Consider the following 16,462-nt stretch of genomic DNA (forward strand, 5'->3'; position numbering starts at 1 on the left):
TATCTTCCCATGTGATGCACCTGGTTTATTTGTAAATGCTGAATATCACCGATGATAACAGAAGACACAGCTGAAGAAGTGTCTGCAATGTTATCTCACTTTAAAGAATAGGAAAATTACCAATTCCAGAAAGTACACAGAGCTGGCGCTCCCTATCGGTGGGTTTGTACTGTTCCTCAACCACAGGGAGCAAGTGCTCAGAGCTGTCCCTCAGAAGCTGGTTACATCGCAGTAAATATTATAGGTAACTTGAGATGATTTAAGGTGGACAGGACTTAAATGTGTATTTCATATGCAAATACTGCATCTCTTTCTGTAAGAAACTTGCACCGCCACAGATTTTGGCTAGGGGCTCCTGGATCCACCCCTCCACGCCCCCACTCCACCCAGCTTTGTTTAGCCCTTCTTGAAAGCCTCGGACCAATGGTGCCTTGGGCTAGTGGGGCACACTGTATTTCCATTACCGGTACACAACTTGAACTCTAGAATTAAATTCTCTGAAGTTGCAGTCCTCAAACTTTTTTAGCCACAGGATTTTTTGTACTCTTAAAAAATTATTGGGGACTTCAAGGTACTTTGATTGATAATGATCATATTTATCATATTAGAAATTCAATTGGTTATTTTTTAATGTCAATTAATTTATAAATAGCAATAGATTTAGTACATGTGTTTTAGGGTACAAAAGGAGATCACCAAACCTCAAATATAACTTAAGCAGAACGTTTATTAAGTCCAAGACAGGACAAAGACGCATAATCTGGATGAGAGGGCATGAGTCATAACAGGATCCCAGAGAATCGGGATGTAAAAAGGGCATGAAAAGGCAAAGGAAACTGTCATAAGCATGCCTGTCGGCAGATGTGTGTCAGTTACAGGTGGGGGTACAGAAGTGAGTATGGGGCCAGGACTGGGACAAGTACATCACGTTAGACAGAAGAGCTCTAAGATTGGCCCAGGGACTTCCAACCAAGGCAGTCAGGGCATGACTCATGACCATGCTGTCACGATGGCAGTCACCATGAAGAGACACCCAAGGCAAGCCCCTAAAGGAGACTGCCCCACCCTAGGCTGGTCAGAGGGTGGAAGCAATCCACTTTCCAAGGCATTCTGCCTGAGGGCAGGGCAGTTCATATCCCTGGTGAAGGGTCAGAAGGAACTCAATGGAGGCTTCATTCACAGGGGAACATTACAAGCGAAGTTTGGGCTTTCATTATTGCCCACAGCCTTCTGCAAGCTGGATGCTCAGAATTTAAGCTCTTAATATACACGCTAGCATCCTGTTTTTAGAAGGATACAATTTCTTTTTTTTTAAAAATCCAGTGAGTTGAGTAGCAGCATTGCCAACTCATAGCATAGCAACCCTCCAGGGCAGGGTAGAACTGCTCTTGTGAGTTTCCTAGACTGTAACTCTTTACAACAGTTGGCTGGTGGTTTTGAACTGCTGAACTTGCAGTTAGCAGCCTAATACGGGCACTATTACATCACCATAGAGGAGTGTGTTCATCTGGGTAGACTAGAGAAACAAAATTTACCGACACTCAAATGTGTATAAGAAAGAGCTTTATATGCAAGTGCAATTGAATATTGAGAAAATGCCCCACCCCAGTCCAGATCATAAATTCATAAGTCTGATATTAACCCATATGTCCAATGCTAACCTATAAAGTCCTCTTCAGAATCACGAAACACATGCAATGATGCCAAATGCAGGAAGGTCACAGGCCAGTGGGTGGTAAGTCTTGTAGACCCAGTGGAGTTATAAGCTCCTCCAGCTCAGGGCACTAGACTAGCTCCATGTGTCTTGTCAGCTACAATGTTTCTCAGTGAGTGAGTCTGCTTCCTGCCTCCAGCAGGCTATTCTCTACCTCGTCTAAATGAGGTCATCAAGCTGCCACCTGATTGACAGGCTAACCTCCACCCCTTCACTCTTCATCCTCTCAAATTGACAACAGATTATATAACTATCACAGGGAGGCTTCAAAAAGTTCACACTCACAGTAGCGCGCCATCATGTGAGCATTGGACTATTAACCATAAGGGTGGCAGTTGAAGCCCACCTGCCCCTCCACAGGAGAAAGATGAGGCTGTCTGCTCCTTGAAAATCCTACACAGCGTCGCACGATGAGTCAGAATCACCTCCATGGCACGGGTCCAAAAGTTCATGGAAAATTGGGATTTAAAGAAAGTAAAATTTCCCATGAACTTTATGAATCCCCCTCATTGAGTCATGCAATTTGCTTGAGATCTGTGAGCGTTCCCCAAAAGTAAAAGAGGTGCCCTTCTAGCTTGCTCCATGCTATTTTTCTCAAGAAAGGCAAGGAAGTTCTTCCTGTATCCGCTGACTCTTGGGGAACATCACACAAATGTACACCCAGTGCTGTGGTCCGTCCCACAGTTACTGCAACTGCTGTCCCCTCAGGCAACAGCGGCAGGCATCTTTTGTCAGAGGTGTCCCATAGGCCAAACTCACAAGATACTTCACCCCTCCACCAGTACCCACCCCCTACAAAGTCTGGTTGATGTATTTTCAGGGTCTTTCTTCCACATGGGCAATGAGGATAATTAAAGTCTGATGCACAGGTGCCCATGAGGGAACAGGTACACCTTTTGGAGGTACAATTTCTGGAGTTCTTCATCTTAGCAAACTTCTTGGTAAATAACATCTTGCTCACCAACAGCTCTGGGAGTCACATCTGGCACCACTTCACTGAACACTTGCTAATTACTTTGCTGGGCGGTACAGGTTAGTGCCTGACCCAGAGACAGCGCTCCCAATCCCTGAAAGGAGATGGATGGCACATGAGGCAAGCAGGTTTCCTGCCCCACATCTGTGGCATATGCTTCCAAAGCCACTGAACCACAATGATGGCAATGCCGGGCACACAGCGTTCCCCTATGCCGTATAACAAACAGCACATCAAAAGAATGAGGCCTGCCATGTCCTAGATTAAACAACCTACCAACAGCAGAATGAAGGTCCCTCACTGAAATCTGTCACACGCCTGTCTGTGCCTGAGATCACTTGTAACACAACAGGGCTTCTTTCCTCATCAGCGACTGTCAAGACAACAACAACAACAGAGTCCACACCCTGCAAGAATATATCTTTTGGGTGAAAACATTTAAGCTTTTAAAACCAGATTCTCCCATATTTTCTAAATAAAAAGCTGGGCCTGGCACTCACTCAATGCCATTGAGTGCCACTGAGTTGATGCCGACTCATAACGACCCCATAGGACAGGGCAGGCTGTTCCTTTCAGTTTCCGAGACAGTAGCTCTTTACGGGATTAGAAAGACCTATCTTTCTCCCAAGGAGCAGTTAGTAGTTTTGAACAGCTGACCTTGCAGTTAGCAGCTGGCAGGACCAGCCTAATTTGTTTTTGAAGCCAGTCTGTGGTAGAGTGAGATTTCTTAATATGGCTCTTCTGAGTTGGACTTGACTTGATGTGAGTTTGGGGCTTTTAATTTTGCTTTGTTTTTGGAATTCATGTCTCCGTAACTCCCACCAAATGATTGGGTGAGCCTGTGCAAAAAGGGCCTGTGTCCCACTAACACGAGGGGATTAGCCAGTTTTAGCTGCCACGCCCCAGCTACATGGATGGACCATCTCTGCAGTGGAGACAGGAATCCCAGGACCATGGGAGGAAGAGCTGCTCGTGGTGCACGATGGAGAACTCAAGCACTAGAGGCTGAGGAATGGAGACTGGAAAGCAACGGCGGGACAGCAGCCCAAGACTAGGAGACTGTAAGGCACGGTGGCATCCAGCGGGCCTCCCGGCCCACAGAGGTGGAAGCCAAGGGACCACAGGGCTGAGAGGATGAAAAATAGACACTGGGCTGCTGGTTCGGGGAAAAAGTATTGTATCCTTAATGTTTCTGGATCCTGGTTTGTGGTGGGTGACCTATAAACTTCCCTAATAAACTCCCTTAATCGTGAGTATTGTCTGTGAGTTCTGTATGGCCTCTGCAAAGAATCCAACCCAGTAGAGAAGTAGAGCACTGTGGGAGGAACAGATGGCATCAGAAGAGGTCAAGAAAGATGGAGGGTGGAAGTACGTCTGGCCTCTGCCTGGTGGCAACATGGAAGCCACAGGAAGTCATATAGGGCCCCTTGTCTTTCCTGCACAGTCTAACACTGACTCCTTATCACTGAGAGCTGTTGATCCTCTCCCTTCAACTTCCTACCTGCTGTTCCACCATTGCGGAGCTCACCTTCCCACACAGCCTCTAGAGCTCCTGGAGGCACATCCCGATAGCCACACGCCAGTTTTCTTATTTGACTCTAGCCTACTTACCAAGTAAAATGGGAGTATCTCAGTCACTAGGGAGCTTTGGCTTCCTCCTATGTATCACTCAGTTGAACTACCAAACTAAGATGGCTGGAGCTGCAACCTTGTGGTAATTACACCATCTGGTGTCAATCTGAGGATTAAGAGTGAAGGGGTAGAGTTTATCCTGTCAATCAGATCATAGCCAATGAGGCCTCTGTGTGGGCATGGCCTTCTCCTGAGGATTCTGGGAACTCCTGGATTTTCCTCCCTGGAGGTGAGAGATATACTCTCTTCCCTGAGACACATTCTACTAACAAGACACATGGAACTACACTAGTGTCCCGAGCTGCAGGAGCCACATGGGGACCCCTGTCAGCACTGAGATGCTTACAAAGCTACTGGATCCACAGGACTTCCCACCCACTGGCCTGTGATCTCTCTGCATTTGGTGTCATTTCATCTGTTTTGTGAGTCTGAAGAGGGCTTTATAGATTGGTATTGGACATATGGGTTAATATCGGACTTAAGGACTTGATCTGGACTGGGGTGGGATGTTTTCCCAATATTCAACTGCTCTTGTTTACAAAGCTCTTTCTTACATATGAGTATCTCTATGAATTTGTTTCTCTAGTCTACCCAGACTAACACAAACCTGCATCATCTTTTTTTAATCTCTCCTTTCTTTTAAGGCCATGCTGAAGTCTGTATTGGCATCTGCTCCAGTTACTATGTCTGCATACGAAAAAACTCCAATCTCTCACTGCCATCTAGTCAATGGTGTAAAATTAATTGTTTATTATGGTCATCAGTTCTGTGGGGCAGGAATTCCCATCAGAATGTCTGAGGTCTCAGCTGAGAAGTTCATGGACTGGCTCCTCAGTAAGATCTTTCCAGGTCTACTATTCTCTGCACATGATCTCTTTAGTAGAGTGGTTTTAGTGTAGCTGGACTCACCTGTTGGTTCAGGGTATCCTAAGTTTGTACCTTAAAATAGGAAGGGGGGCGGGGAAGGTGGGAAAAAAGAGAAGCTGATACCAAGGGCTCAACAGAAAATAAATGTCTAGAAAAGAATGATGGCAACATATGTACAAATATGCTTGATACAATTGACGTGTAGATTGTTATGAGTTGTAAGAGCCCACGATAAAATGATCTTTTAATTAAAAAAGAAAAAAGACAAGAAGAGTCAGGAGGAAGTTGAATTGCTTCAGAAATCAAGTTGTGTTACTTCTGCTTCAAATTTTCGGCCAAAGCTCTGTCCAGAGTCAAGCAAAGAAAGCATGGATCCCATCTCTTAAGAGAGAAGGCCAGCCTCACAATTTAAGAAAAGCAATTGGATATATAGACATATATTATATGTGGGTGCATGTGTTTGTGTGTGGACACACACATATTACACAGCCAATGCTGGGAATATCTAATCTGCCACAACATCTGAACCCAAGAGAGATCCCAGTTTCATCACACATGGAAAGGTGAGTAAAGGCAGGTATGTTTCATTCTATTAACACAATTTACAAACCTAGGTTGTGCAAGCATGTAATCACATCACCTGCTGCTCCTCTGTCCCAGAACTGGTTCCTGCCCCTTACCCTACTGTTCCTTTTGTGCCACCTCCAAGCCCTGGGGCTAGGTAAAGAAAGAGCTCTTCTTTAGTGTCTTGAAGTCCATGTTCAGACACTTTAATTGATTTTACCATTGATCTTGATATCTCTAAATTTAACCTCACTGTAATTTCTTTTGGTAATTACACTTGTGAAAAAAATTGTCTTTACTACTTGTGGTTGTAGAATTGATTCTGACTCATAACGACTCTACTGGACAGGGTAGAACTGTCCCATGGGGTTTTCAAGGCCATGGCCTTTATGGGAGCAGACTGCCACTTCACTCTTGCACAAGGTGTCTTGGAGTCAGTTTGGAATCTCACAACGCTATGCACAACAGAGCAAAACACAGCCCGGTCTTGCACCCTCCTCACAGTTGTTTAAGCCTAATGCTGCAGCCACTGTGCCTGTCCACACAGTTAAGAATCTTCCTCTTTTTCACTGATCCTGTATTGTACTAAACATGCTGTCTTTTCCCACGGACTGGTCTCTCCTGACATCATGTCCACAGTATGTGAGGAGTCGTGCCATCCCAGCTCCTGAAGAGCATTCTGGCTGTACTTCTTCCAAGACCTATCTGTTGGATCTCGTGGCAGTCCACGGTACTTGGTGGCTGGTGGGTTCAAACGGCTAACCTTTCAGTCAGCAACCAAGTGCTTAGCCACTGGGCCACCAGGGCTCCTTGTCTTCACTACAGGTGACACACTTTTTGATTCCAGCCTTCATGCGCTACTACAACTCTCCTGAGATAGTACTATCAGTGACTGTGCTGGTCAAAGTCAGTAAAGTCAACTCCTCCTCATTTTCAGTGCACTAGACGCGGAATCAATTTGCTCCGGCCAACTCAGCTCCTGTGTGCTGTGCTGTTGTAGTTTTCTACCGGTGTTCTCCCTTTTCTTTACTTCATCCCATTGTTTCTGAGAACTCCTTTGAAAGACGATTTCTAGATGCTGGGTGGCACCAACAGGTAATGTACTGAGCTGCTAACAGGGCTGGGGGCCCTAGGTCATTCAGAGGCACCTCAAAGAAAGGTCTAGTGTCCTACATCTGAGAAGTCAGCCCTTGGGAACCCTCTGAATCATTCTACTCTGGCACACATGGAGTAGCCGTGAGCCGGACCTTCACTGGATGACCACTGCTTGTTCTTTAGCTGCTCCTCATCAGCATTCACAAACCCAAACAACCCGCCTGCTAAGCGGATGACTCTCCCACTGTATTTTCAACCCTAATATTCCAATCACCCACGACTCACTCACTCCTACCTTTTAGCTGCCTTTAAGATCATTCCATTGCCAAAAGAAACACACAACAACAAAATAATCATATTTACAAAAAAAAAAAGGATACAGGCAAAACAGATTGTTTAACAAGGAAAAACCTGCTTCCTTAACCTCCCCATTTTACTCAATAGAGTCATTATTTTTTTCGAGTTTTGAAACTTCATCTGTGACTTCTCTTCCTACTTCTGATCTTGTGACCTTACACAAGCTTGATTATGTCCAATTGCAGGGTTTTCACGTCAGGGAGGAGGCTTTGCGATCATCTCGGGAGCAGACAGCCCTCACTAGAGCTGGGACTTGGGAAGGGGGCCTGCTTGCCTCAATGTGTCCGCCCCTCGGCGTGAGGCTCTCCACACTGCCAAGAACTACTTAAACTGTCTTTGCAACGCCTCCAGTCAAAATTATTTTCTTTGTAGGATCTGAAGACCTGGGTTTAAGCCCTGGCTTTTCTCCTTGGAAGTTGTTTTACTCTAGGTAAGCAGATAGTAATGCTAAAGAATGCCTCATTAAGAATGTACAAACGGCCTCAGATTAAGTAGGCACTCCTCAGGCAGGTATTCAAAACCCCCTTCCTACACCTCGAAACTGGCCAACTTTACGATCCGGCCTGATGTCTTATTAAAACAAACTCTGTATCAACTGGCAGGCTTCTACCCATCCTCATCTTCCTCGTTGCTCAGGGGCCAGACTGAGGGCACTCCCACCTGCTTCATTCCAGCCCTTGACCCGCATTCCCACTATGTACTTCCCGGTCTTCAGTCTCTATAGCATCTCAATCCTTCAAAAATGTAACCCACTATCTATACTCTTTCACATAATTACATAACTACACAGTTTCAGAGAGCAAAACAGTATTAGGCAGTCAGTACATTTATAACAAATGCTTTCCAAAGTTGTTTTTACAATGAAACTGATTCTGGTTCTTTAAAATTAGTAAATAAGACCTGCTGCATATTCAATTTTACTAGGCTAAAACCCTTCTACAAAGAGTATTAGTTTGTTTGGGTTTTTTCCCTACAGTGACTACACCAATAAACTCATCCCTCACTGCCACCACCACCTCCAGGACAGAGTAGAACTGCCCCTGCGGCTTTCCAAGGCTGTAAATCTTTATGTGAGCAGAGCACCTCACCTTTCTCCCATGGACTGGCTGGTGGATTTGACCAGAGTCCAAATCAACTCAATGGCAGTGAGTTTGGTTTTTTTTATTGGAAGGTGCACTGGGGGTGTAGTGGGGGTTATGTGTTGGGCTTCTAACACCAAAGTCAGAAGTTCAAACTCATCAGCCACTCAGAGTGACTAAAGTGAGGCTGGCTGCTCCCATAAGGATTTATCATCTTGGAAACCTAAAGGGGCAACTCTACTCTGTCTTAGGGGTTGCTCTGAGTCAAAATCTACTGAATGGCAGTGGCTTCATACACCAAGAAACTATCTTTCAAGAATTTCAATGAAGAAAATGCATGATGCTTGCTGTCCAGGATTTCACAATCCAGTGTGTTAGGAAGGATGGACCACAAACAACAGAAGGTTAGAGAATACCATAGCTTACTTATTTTCACACTGATCTATAGGCAAGAACCTGGAGGTAAACTACCCTTGTTCAGGCAGTGTGGGAAACTAACACTGAGGGAAATATGACAAGGACTGTATTCCCTCAGAGCCACAACACGCACAAGGACTGTATTCCCTCAGAGCCACAACACGCATGCCTTTTACTAGTACTAGCAGGAGAGGCTGCTTCAGATCCGACAACTCCATTATGTGGTCTTCTTGGTGATCTGTTGCCAATTCTAAAAGCTTTCCAACGAGGGAGAGAAACATCTACCAGACCGAAAGGTCAACCTGGAATCACTAATGAACACAAGCTCAATGCACCCTACTGAATAGCAAGATGAATGATTTAAATACGACACCTTTCACCTAGCAAAGTAATAAAAAGGAAAATGAGAATCCCAGTTCCAGCAGAGGATCGTGGGAAATGGGGCTTTCAAACACTACAGAGGTAGGGGTGAGTGGGCGGGGACAGACTAAAAAGACACTATCTGTTCGCTCCATAGCTCATGGTTGGTACATAGAAAATAATCTAAACTGATGGCTATTATTAGATGATATCATAAACAGAAACAAATGCTGAAGGCACCAGAATGTGAACTAACCATACATACTCCAGTATAAGCTGACCGAGTATCAGCTGAAGCACCTAATTTTACCACAAAACTGCATTAAAAATGTGCTGAAAAACTCGGCTTATGCACAAGTATAAACTGTAATTATTTCCAGAGAGTAGCATTTGAATAAACTTCCCTTTTTTCTATTTTCTAAAGTAAGGATGTATTGGTTTTGCATTACTTTTCATGTTATTTTTTTAAAAATAAGCAAGCAGTAAGACATATCTCTACCCTGAGAAAGGGCAATCGTTTGGGATAGAAATATAAGCAAACATTTAAAGTGGGAAGATGGAGTATTTATTGGACACTCAATAGATGCCTGAAAACTGTGCCAAACAATAGGCAATGTTAAGCCTAGAAAGAGCTCTGTTGGCACAGGCTGCTAACTGAAAGGTGGGCTGTTCAAACCCACCTGGCACACTTTGGGAGAAAGGGTAGCAACTGCCTCCATTAGGTTCTTCCTATGGAACTGCTGTAGACATATCAAACCGTGAGGCGGAATCAACAGCGGTAGGTTTAATGGTCTCTTAGTTAAGGTTCGTTTTACATAAAGAAACAGGTCTTTAAAGTTCAGTAACTTGCCAAAAATTACACCAAGTAATCACTTGACATGAGATTCGAATTCTAGGTTGGTCTCAATACCCAAGTCTAGTTCTTTCCACCACACTTGACTCGCTGACTTAGTCACATGAAAAGAAAACTTATACCCAAAGCATGTACCTCTTTTCCTACAAAATTTACAAGAGCCCCAGCAGTGCAGTGGTTATGCTTTGGGCTGAGATCTGCCAGGTTGGCAACTGGAAACCACCAACCATTTTCTGGGAGAGAGACGGAGCTTTCTACTCCTGTAAACAATTAGTCTCGGAAACTCCCGGGGGCAGCTCTGTCCTGTCCCTCTTGACACACTGCACTGGGAGATTTGGTGAAGTAGCGGGTTACACACTGAGCTGCTAACTGCAAAGTCAGCGATTCAAACCCATGAGCCCCCCCACCGGGGAAAGAGGAGGCTTTCTCCTCCAGTAAAGATACCCAGCTTGGGGAATCTACAGAGGTGATTCTATTCTGCCCTACAGAGTCACAACATGTCCGAATCCACTTGATGGCAATGAGGGGTGGTTTTGTTTATTTTTTACATTCTAAAACTGTGTGAATATGCTTAATGTCTCTCCCTCCTCCATTAGAAGATCCTCTCCAAAAAGCACGGGCCTGCTTTTTATTCATTGTTCTGTACCCTCAGGCCCTGCACATAAATGACAGGCACTCAGTAAATACTTCAGAACTGAGATGCTCCAATCAGGCCCCGGTGGGCACATATGCTAGCACTGTGAAGAGAGTGGCACCAGTGGGCAGAGGCACTGCGGCTTGCTGATAAAGCTGTTTGCAAGAGTCCAGTAGAGTACATGAAGAACGATTAAGCAAACACCCAAACAAACTAGGAAGCCCACCATCATCAGCTGGATTCTGACTCATAGCCACCCCACAGGGCAGAGTAGAACTGCCCCTGTGGGTATCCGAGGCTGTAAATCGTTAGGGGAGCAGAAAGCCTCATCTATCTATGGAAGAATGGCTAATGCCACTGAACTACTGACCTTGCTAGTTAGCAGTCCGATGTGTAATCCACTCCCCCAACTACAACGAGAGAAAAGCCAGACTCCAGCGATCTCCAAGGGATAACCCTAGTGGAACACCGTGAGCAACTGAACTCAGGACTCAGGAGCGTGCAATCAGGAAAGACCGGGACTAGAGCCATGTACGGCGCTAGGCAAATCTGCTGCAACAGATCCTGTGACTGTCGGCGGCAGGCAGGACCAGATCTGCCCAAAGAGCCCAGCTACCCGGTGTGGGGCTGGGTGGGAGCCTCAAACTCGCAGGCAGTAATCTTGTCAGGCTAAATTACATCAGCTATCTAATTTCTAATTCCAACACACGCAACCTTGCTACCAAATCAATATTCCCAAAACCTAATTTCATTTCTTTCCCCTGTTTTAAACTCTCTAATGTCCTCAAGACGAGATTTCTCTTGGGTTAGCATAGCCTAGCCTGACGGGATTCTACTCATAATGTAAGGTGTGAACAGTATGTGTGGACTGAGGTTATTCAAATTGCAACTTGGGCCCACCATTATCTGTGTGACATGTGGCTCGTGCTCGGTGTGGCAGGTTTGGTTCATCGTGGCTGGGTCAGGGGTTTCAGTGGTTTGGCAGTAATCGCCGTGATGCCACATAACACAATGTGTCAACTGCAGAACGGGAGCTGCTGTGGGCAGCCAATCAGTCGTAAGAAGATAAGGATGAAGGGCAAGTCTCTTCCTCAGATCACAGTCCTCACTGAGAGGAAGTTCGTTCGCTCAGGGATATGGCCTCATTTCTGTACAAGTGGACCCTGTGGGGAAGCTAGCTTACTTCTGGCTGAGTTGAGAACTTGCACCTGTCTCATAAACCTCTCGATCCTTGAACTGGAGCCAACAGCCCACCTTGCCTGCTGACCTGGAAGCCACCAGCAGCTTGCCACCTAACCTGTCAACTTGGATTCCTGGCACTCTATAGCCACAAGCCTTATTTGCTGACCATGGACACAGCCACCTCTACATGCACTACCCGGTAGTCTTCCTGGTTGTCTTCCTGCTTCCTGGTTCATCAGCCCCGACAGCTATTCAAACCAGAAGCAGCCTCCAGCTTACCACCTGACTTACAGACTTGAACCAGACTGGAGTTAGGTGCTTCTGCAATTATGTGAGCCTTTTTCGTGATGTAGAGTTCTCTTATATTCACAAGTGCCACTGGCTTGGCTCCTCTAGAGATCCCAGCTTACCATACTGAAACCACAGGACTATCAGGAAAATTAAACAAAAACCACTCCTTAGAATAATCAACATAAGCGATCAAAGGTCAGCATTTGCCAAGCAATAAAGCTCAGAAAGCAAGGAATAGAAGACCAAAATAAATAAATAAAATAAAAACAATGCCATCGAGTCAAAGCTCATAATCTTGGAAACCCACAGGGGGTCACTCTGTTTACAGATATAGAAAGCCCAGTCTTTGTCCCTCGGAGCTGCTGGTGGTTTTGAACCACCAGCCATACGGATCACGGTCCAACATGTAACCACTACACCACTAGGGCTCCTGCAGGAATGGACAGGCTAGAAAAATAAATGGTAATAGGGAAACTTGGGGGGAAGTGGGAAAAGTGCCATTACATTGTGGGGACTGCAATCAAGTTTCATTCAACGTCTACAATATGTATCCAAGGGGCTGGAATACAGGGGAAACAGGCCGCCTCAGTGCGCCCCCCCAAGCCCCTCCCCTGCTGGGGCTGGAGGAAAGACAGCTAGAGGAAGAGGTGTTTCAGGTGCCAAAGGAAACACGTCGCCGAGGGGAGGCAGTGAAGATGCTTAAAATGAGCTCTGAAAGTTGAGTGGGTGCATCTGGAAGTGGAATAGCATCCTGTGACTGGCATGGGGAGGGGAGCAGTAAGTGAAGTTGAGGCAGGGAAGAGTGAGTGGAGGGAAGGGGAGGGAAAGAAGAGGTCAGGGCATGGAACTCATGAAGGATCATCTGATCGTTATTTTGTGGGCAACAGGCTGCACTACCTATGAAGTAGGATGCTCCTGGTTGCATTCTAGGAAGGCTACACCTGTGCTGTCCAATTGAGCTCTTGAACTATGGCTGATGTGATGGAGAAGATTTTATTTTAATTACGTAGCTTAAAGCACATGATATTCAGTCACTGGTAAACAATGAGTTATGCCCGGAACAATTTGGGAACGTGAATCTGCTTTTTCAACTGTACATTGAATGAAAGCTAAACACAGATTAAATGTTTCTGAGGACAATTTAGCATCCAAATCAAGATAGGCTATAAGAGTGAAATACACACCAGATTTCATTTAGGTTAAACAGAACATTAAAATTAATTTTGCTTGTTTCTTTTTACTTTTTAAATGTGGCTATGAGAAAATGTAAAATGTGTCTTGCATTATATTTCTATTGGATAATGCTGGTCTAGACTGATCCTTCGACAGATCAGAAGCAAGAGACTAGAAGTACAAAGACCAGTGTGAGAATTATGCTTTGTGCCAACTTGATGGGGTCAGGATTCTCAGTGGTTTGGCAGTAGGGCCTAGTAATCACCCATGATTTTACATAACAACTCCATATGGAGTTGTGGGAGCCCATTATGGAATTATAAAGATGGAGTGCAACCCTCTTAACTCAAGTCACCACCCTCATGCAATTGAAAGGAAGTTTCCTCAGGGGTGGGGGTGGCCTGATTCCTATAGTTGGAGTCTGTGGGGAAGCTTGCTGGGTTCTTGCTATGTCTGACATCTGGCTCAGAGATGTCTGGATCTCTGGACTTGTGCCAACAGCCTGCCATACTGCCTGGTGATGCTGGGAGCTGTCAGCAGTCTGCCATCTGACCTGCTAACCTTGGATTCAACAAACTCTGCAGCCACAAGTCTGTGGTCTCCTGCTTCCTGGTTTGTCTCCCTGCTTCATCAGTTTGTCTTCCTGCTTCATCTGACCCACAGGACTGAATTTACTGACTTCTACAATGTGAGCCAATTTCTTGACAGAAATTTCTCTATATAAGTGTCACTGTTTTGCTTCTCTAGAGAACCAGGCCAAGGTTGAGACTCTTTGGAAAGTCCAGATGAGAGATAACCTGAATTATCTAAATGCTACTCACCTTCAAAACCTAGTTCTTCACAAGTCAATTCCAACTCATGAAGAGCCCCTATCCCAGCAGAACTGCCCCATGGAGCTTCCAATCTCTCTGGAAGGCTGCCCACCTCTCTCTTATGGAGGGTGGGTTTCATCTGCTGAACTTTCAGTTAGCGGCTAAGTGCTTATAACTACTATGCCAAGTCTCTTCCAAAAGGCTTTTCCACACATATCCATCCTGAAGAACTGCCTTATTTCCTGGGGCATGCTTTTTCTGTAGCACGCCTGGTCACTGTTCCAGTGAAGTATCCTATTCCATGAACAGGCCTGGGTAGACTGTACTGGACACAATCAAGCGCTGTGTCAGGATGGCACCGAAATTTAGAGCTTTTGCAAATTCCATCAAAGACCAAACAAACAAAACCCCGATTATCTTTGATCTCTACTGCCAGAGATACAATCTTTTTAACTTGGGCATGACACACTTGCATTCAAGGAAAAACACATGGCTTTAACATTTATCCCCCAATCAATCTTTCTAATATGTAACATATTCTCCAGATAGAGAGCCACATATCACCAAGTCTTCAGCTCAAGGTTTCCCCACCTAAATTATGGTAAGGTGAAAAAAACCCTTTTTTTTAAAAATGGAAAGGATTTAAAAATTAAAAATGTACTGTATCATGATTAATAAAGTCGTTGACCTAAAGCAGTGGTTCTCAACCTGTGGGTAGAGACCCCTTTGGGGGTCTAATGGCCTTTTCACAGGGGTTGCCTGATTCATAACAGTAGCAAAGTTACAAGTTATGAAGTAGCAACGAAAATAATTGGGGGGGGGGGTGGCACCACAATAGGAGGAACTGTATTAAAGGGTTGCTGCATTAGTTAGGTTGAGAACCACTGACCTTAAGTAACACTTAAGCATTCTGAGGGGGAAAAAAGGCCAATAGAATCCTTTAAAACACTCAACACTCCAGGTTTAACCACTGCAGACAATAAGCCAGTAGCAACTGGTTGAAAGCAAAGGTGTACTTACAGTTATTAGTACTGATCTTATGGGACCTTGTAGTTATTAGATTTTTGTTGTTTAAATTCGATATTTAAAAACACAAAGCTGAGAAGTTATTAGAAAGGTGTTACCATATCAGAAGTAGATCTCTCACCCATTTGTTTAAGGGCGACAAAGTCGATGTAACAAAGTGGAATTAAAGTGTCTACCGCCAAACAATCAAAGATGGAGTCCTGACAGCTAACAGAGAGAAATAAAGTGAGAAAGTCCTATTCTAAAAAGCCGAAAAAGACGTGTGGGGAACGTGTCAAACAGCCTGGATGAAATCAGGGCGCTAAAAGAAACCACTCGTTTCCTTTACACGGGGGTGGGAAAATCCCAGTTGCTCACAGAAAGGCTGAAAGTTTAGTTTGGCTGATTCCAGTCTGTTTTCCTTCCACAACCTCATCACTGGGTCTGAACGGCTGTTTTCCTCCCATCGGGCTCCCAAGTACAAACTCCCCCAAATGAATGGACTGGTCTTCCGGAGCAGCGCCCCCGCCCCCGCCTCGCTGCGGGATCCCCAATCGGGGGCAACTCGGCGGACAATGGAGCGGCGAAGCTCAGGCGGTCCATTTCCCTTTTCCTGCCCAGATGCTGTGGTCCCTCCTTCGCAGCGGAGTGGCCAAGCTCGACGGAGCCCCCGTCCGGGACGGGGTCGTGCTTCTCCCCACCGGCGGCGCTGCCGAGGTCCCAGCCCCCAGACAAGTTGAAGCGGCGCGCACGAGTCCAAAGGCGGCCCCCGCCGGCCGCTCGGGTGGAAGCGCAGGTAGGACCGGGACGGGGGTGTCTCGGAACGCTGGGTCATGGCTCGCCAGGCACAGCCGCCCCCACCGTGCCCTCCCAGCCTCAACTTGCTCCGCTCTCCCTTCAGTGAGGGGTGCGGGCAGCGGCGCGGCCACCCCCTCTCCTCTGGAGCCTCGCCAGCACTCACCCTTTCACCACAAAGAAGGGGTCCTCCATGGACATGGCGTCCCGGCCCCCGGCCGCTTCCCGCTTGCTCCCAGCCCGGGAGCCTTGCTGCTGGCCTTCCTTCGCGCCGCCCGCCGGCCTCCTGCAGCCGCCGGCGCCGCGGTCCGCAGGCTCGAGAGCAGCGAGCGGGCGCCCAGGCCGGTGCACGCGACGGCCGCGGCTGCAGCGCTCGGTCGGCGACTCGGGGCAAACCCCGGACTCCGGCGCCGGCCCCCGCGGCAGCCTCCGCCCCCGACTCCGCCCGGCGCGTCCGGCAGGCCTGACCCCGCCCCCGGGACCTTGTGTGGCGCCCAACCACAAACGCTGTCCGCAGCACCACTTCCGCACCCGTGCCCACGTGACCGGGACAAGCCCCGCCCTTCGCCCTAGGGGCCGGGGCCTGGTGTCACGTGACGCTGGGGGCGGGTGGCTTACAGCTCTCACTCGGGCTTGAGGGGGAGGGGATATTTGTTCCC

General features: G+C 46.6%; 1 protein-coding gene across 2 annotated transcripts in view; it reads right to left on the bottom strand.

The window, feature by feature from the left end:
• Positions 1 to 16,114, bottom strand: part of STX6 (syntaxin 6) — a 58,334-nt gene extending 42,220 nt beyond the window's left edge. For both annotated transcript variants that reach the window (XM_045297906.1, XM_004706694.2), the window contains exon 1: positions 15,970 to 16,114. In XM_045297906.1, the coding sequence (XP_045153841.1) occupies positions 15,970 to 16,004 (35 nt within the window). In that variant the 5' untranslated portion in view covers positions 16,005 to 16,114. The remainder of the gene's footprint in view (positions 1 to 15,969) is intronic.
• Between the last annotated feature and the right edge of the window lie 348 nt (positions 16,115 to 16,462).

The sequence above is a fragment of the Echinops telfairi genome, unplaced genomic scaffold, assembly GCF_000313985.2.
Source record: "Echinops telfairi isolate 266 unplaced genomic scaffold, ASM31398v2 ScPeMD7_7424;HRSCAF=8462, whole genome shotgun sequence".
Lineage (NCBI taxonomy): Eukaryota > Metazoa > Chordata > Mammalia > Afrosoricida > Tenrecidae > Echinops > Echinops telfairi.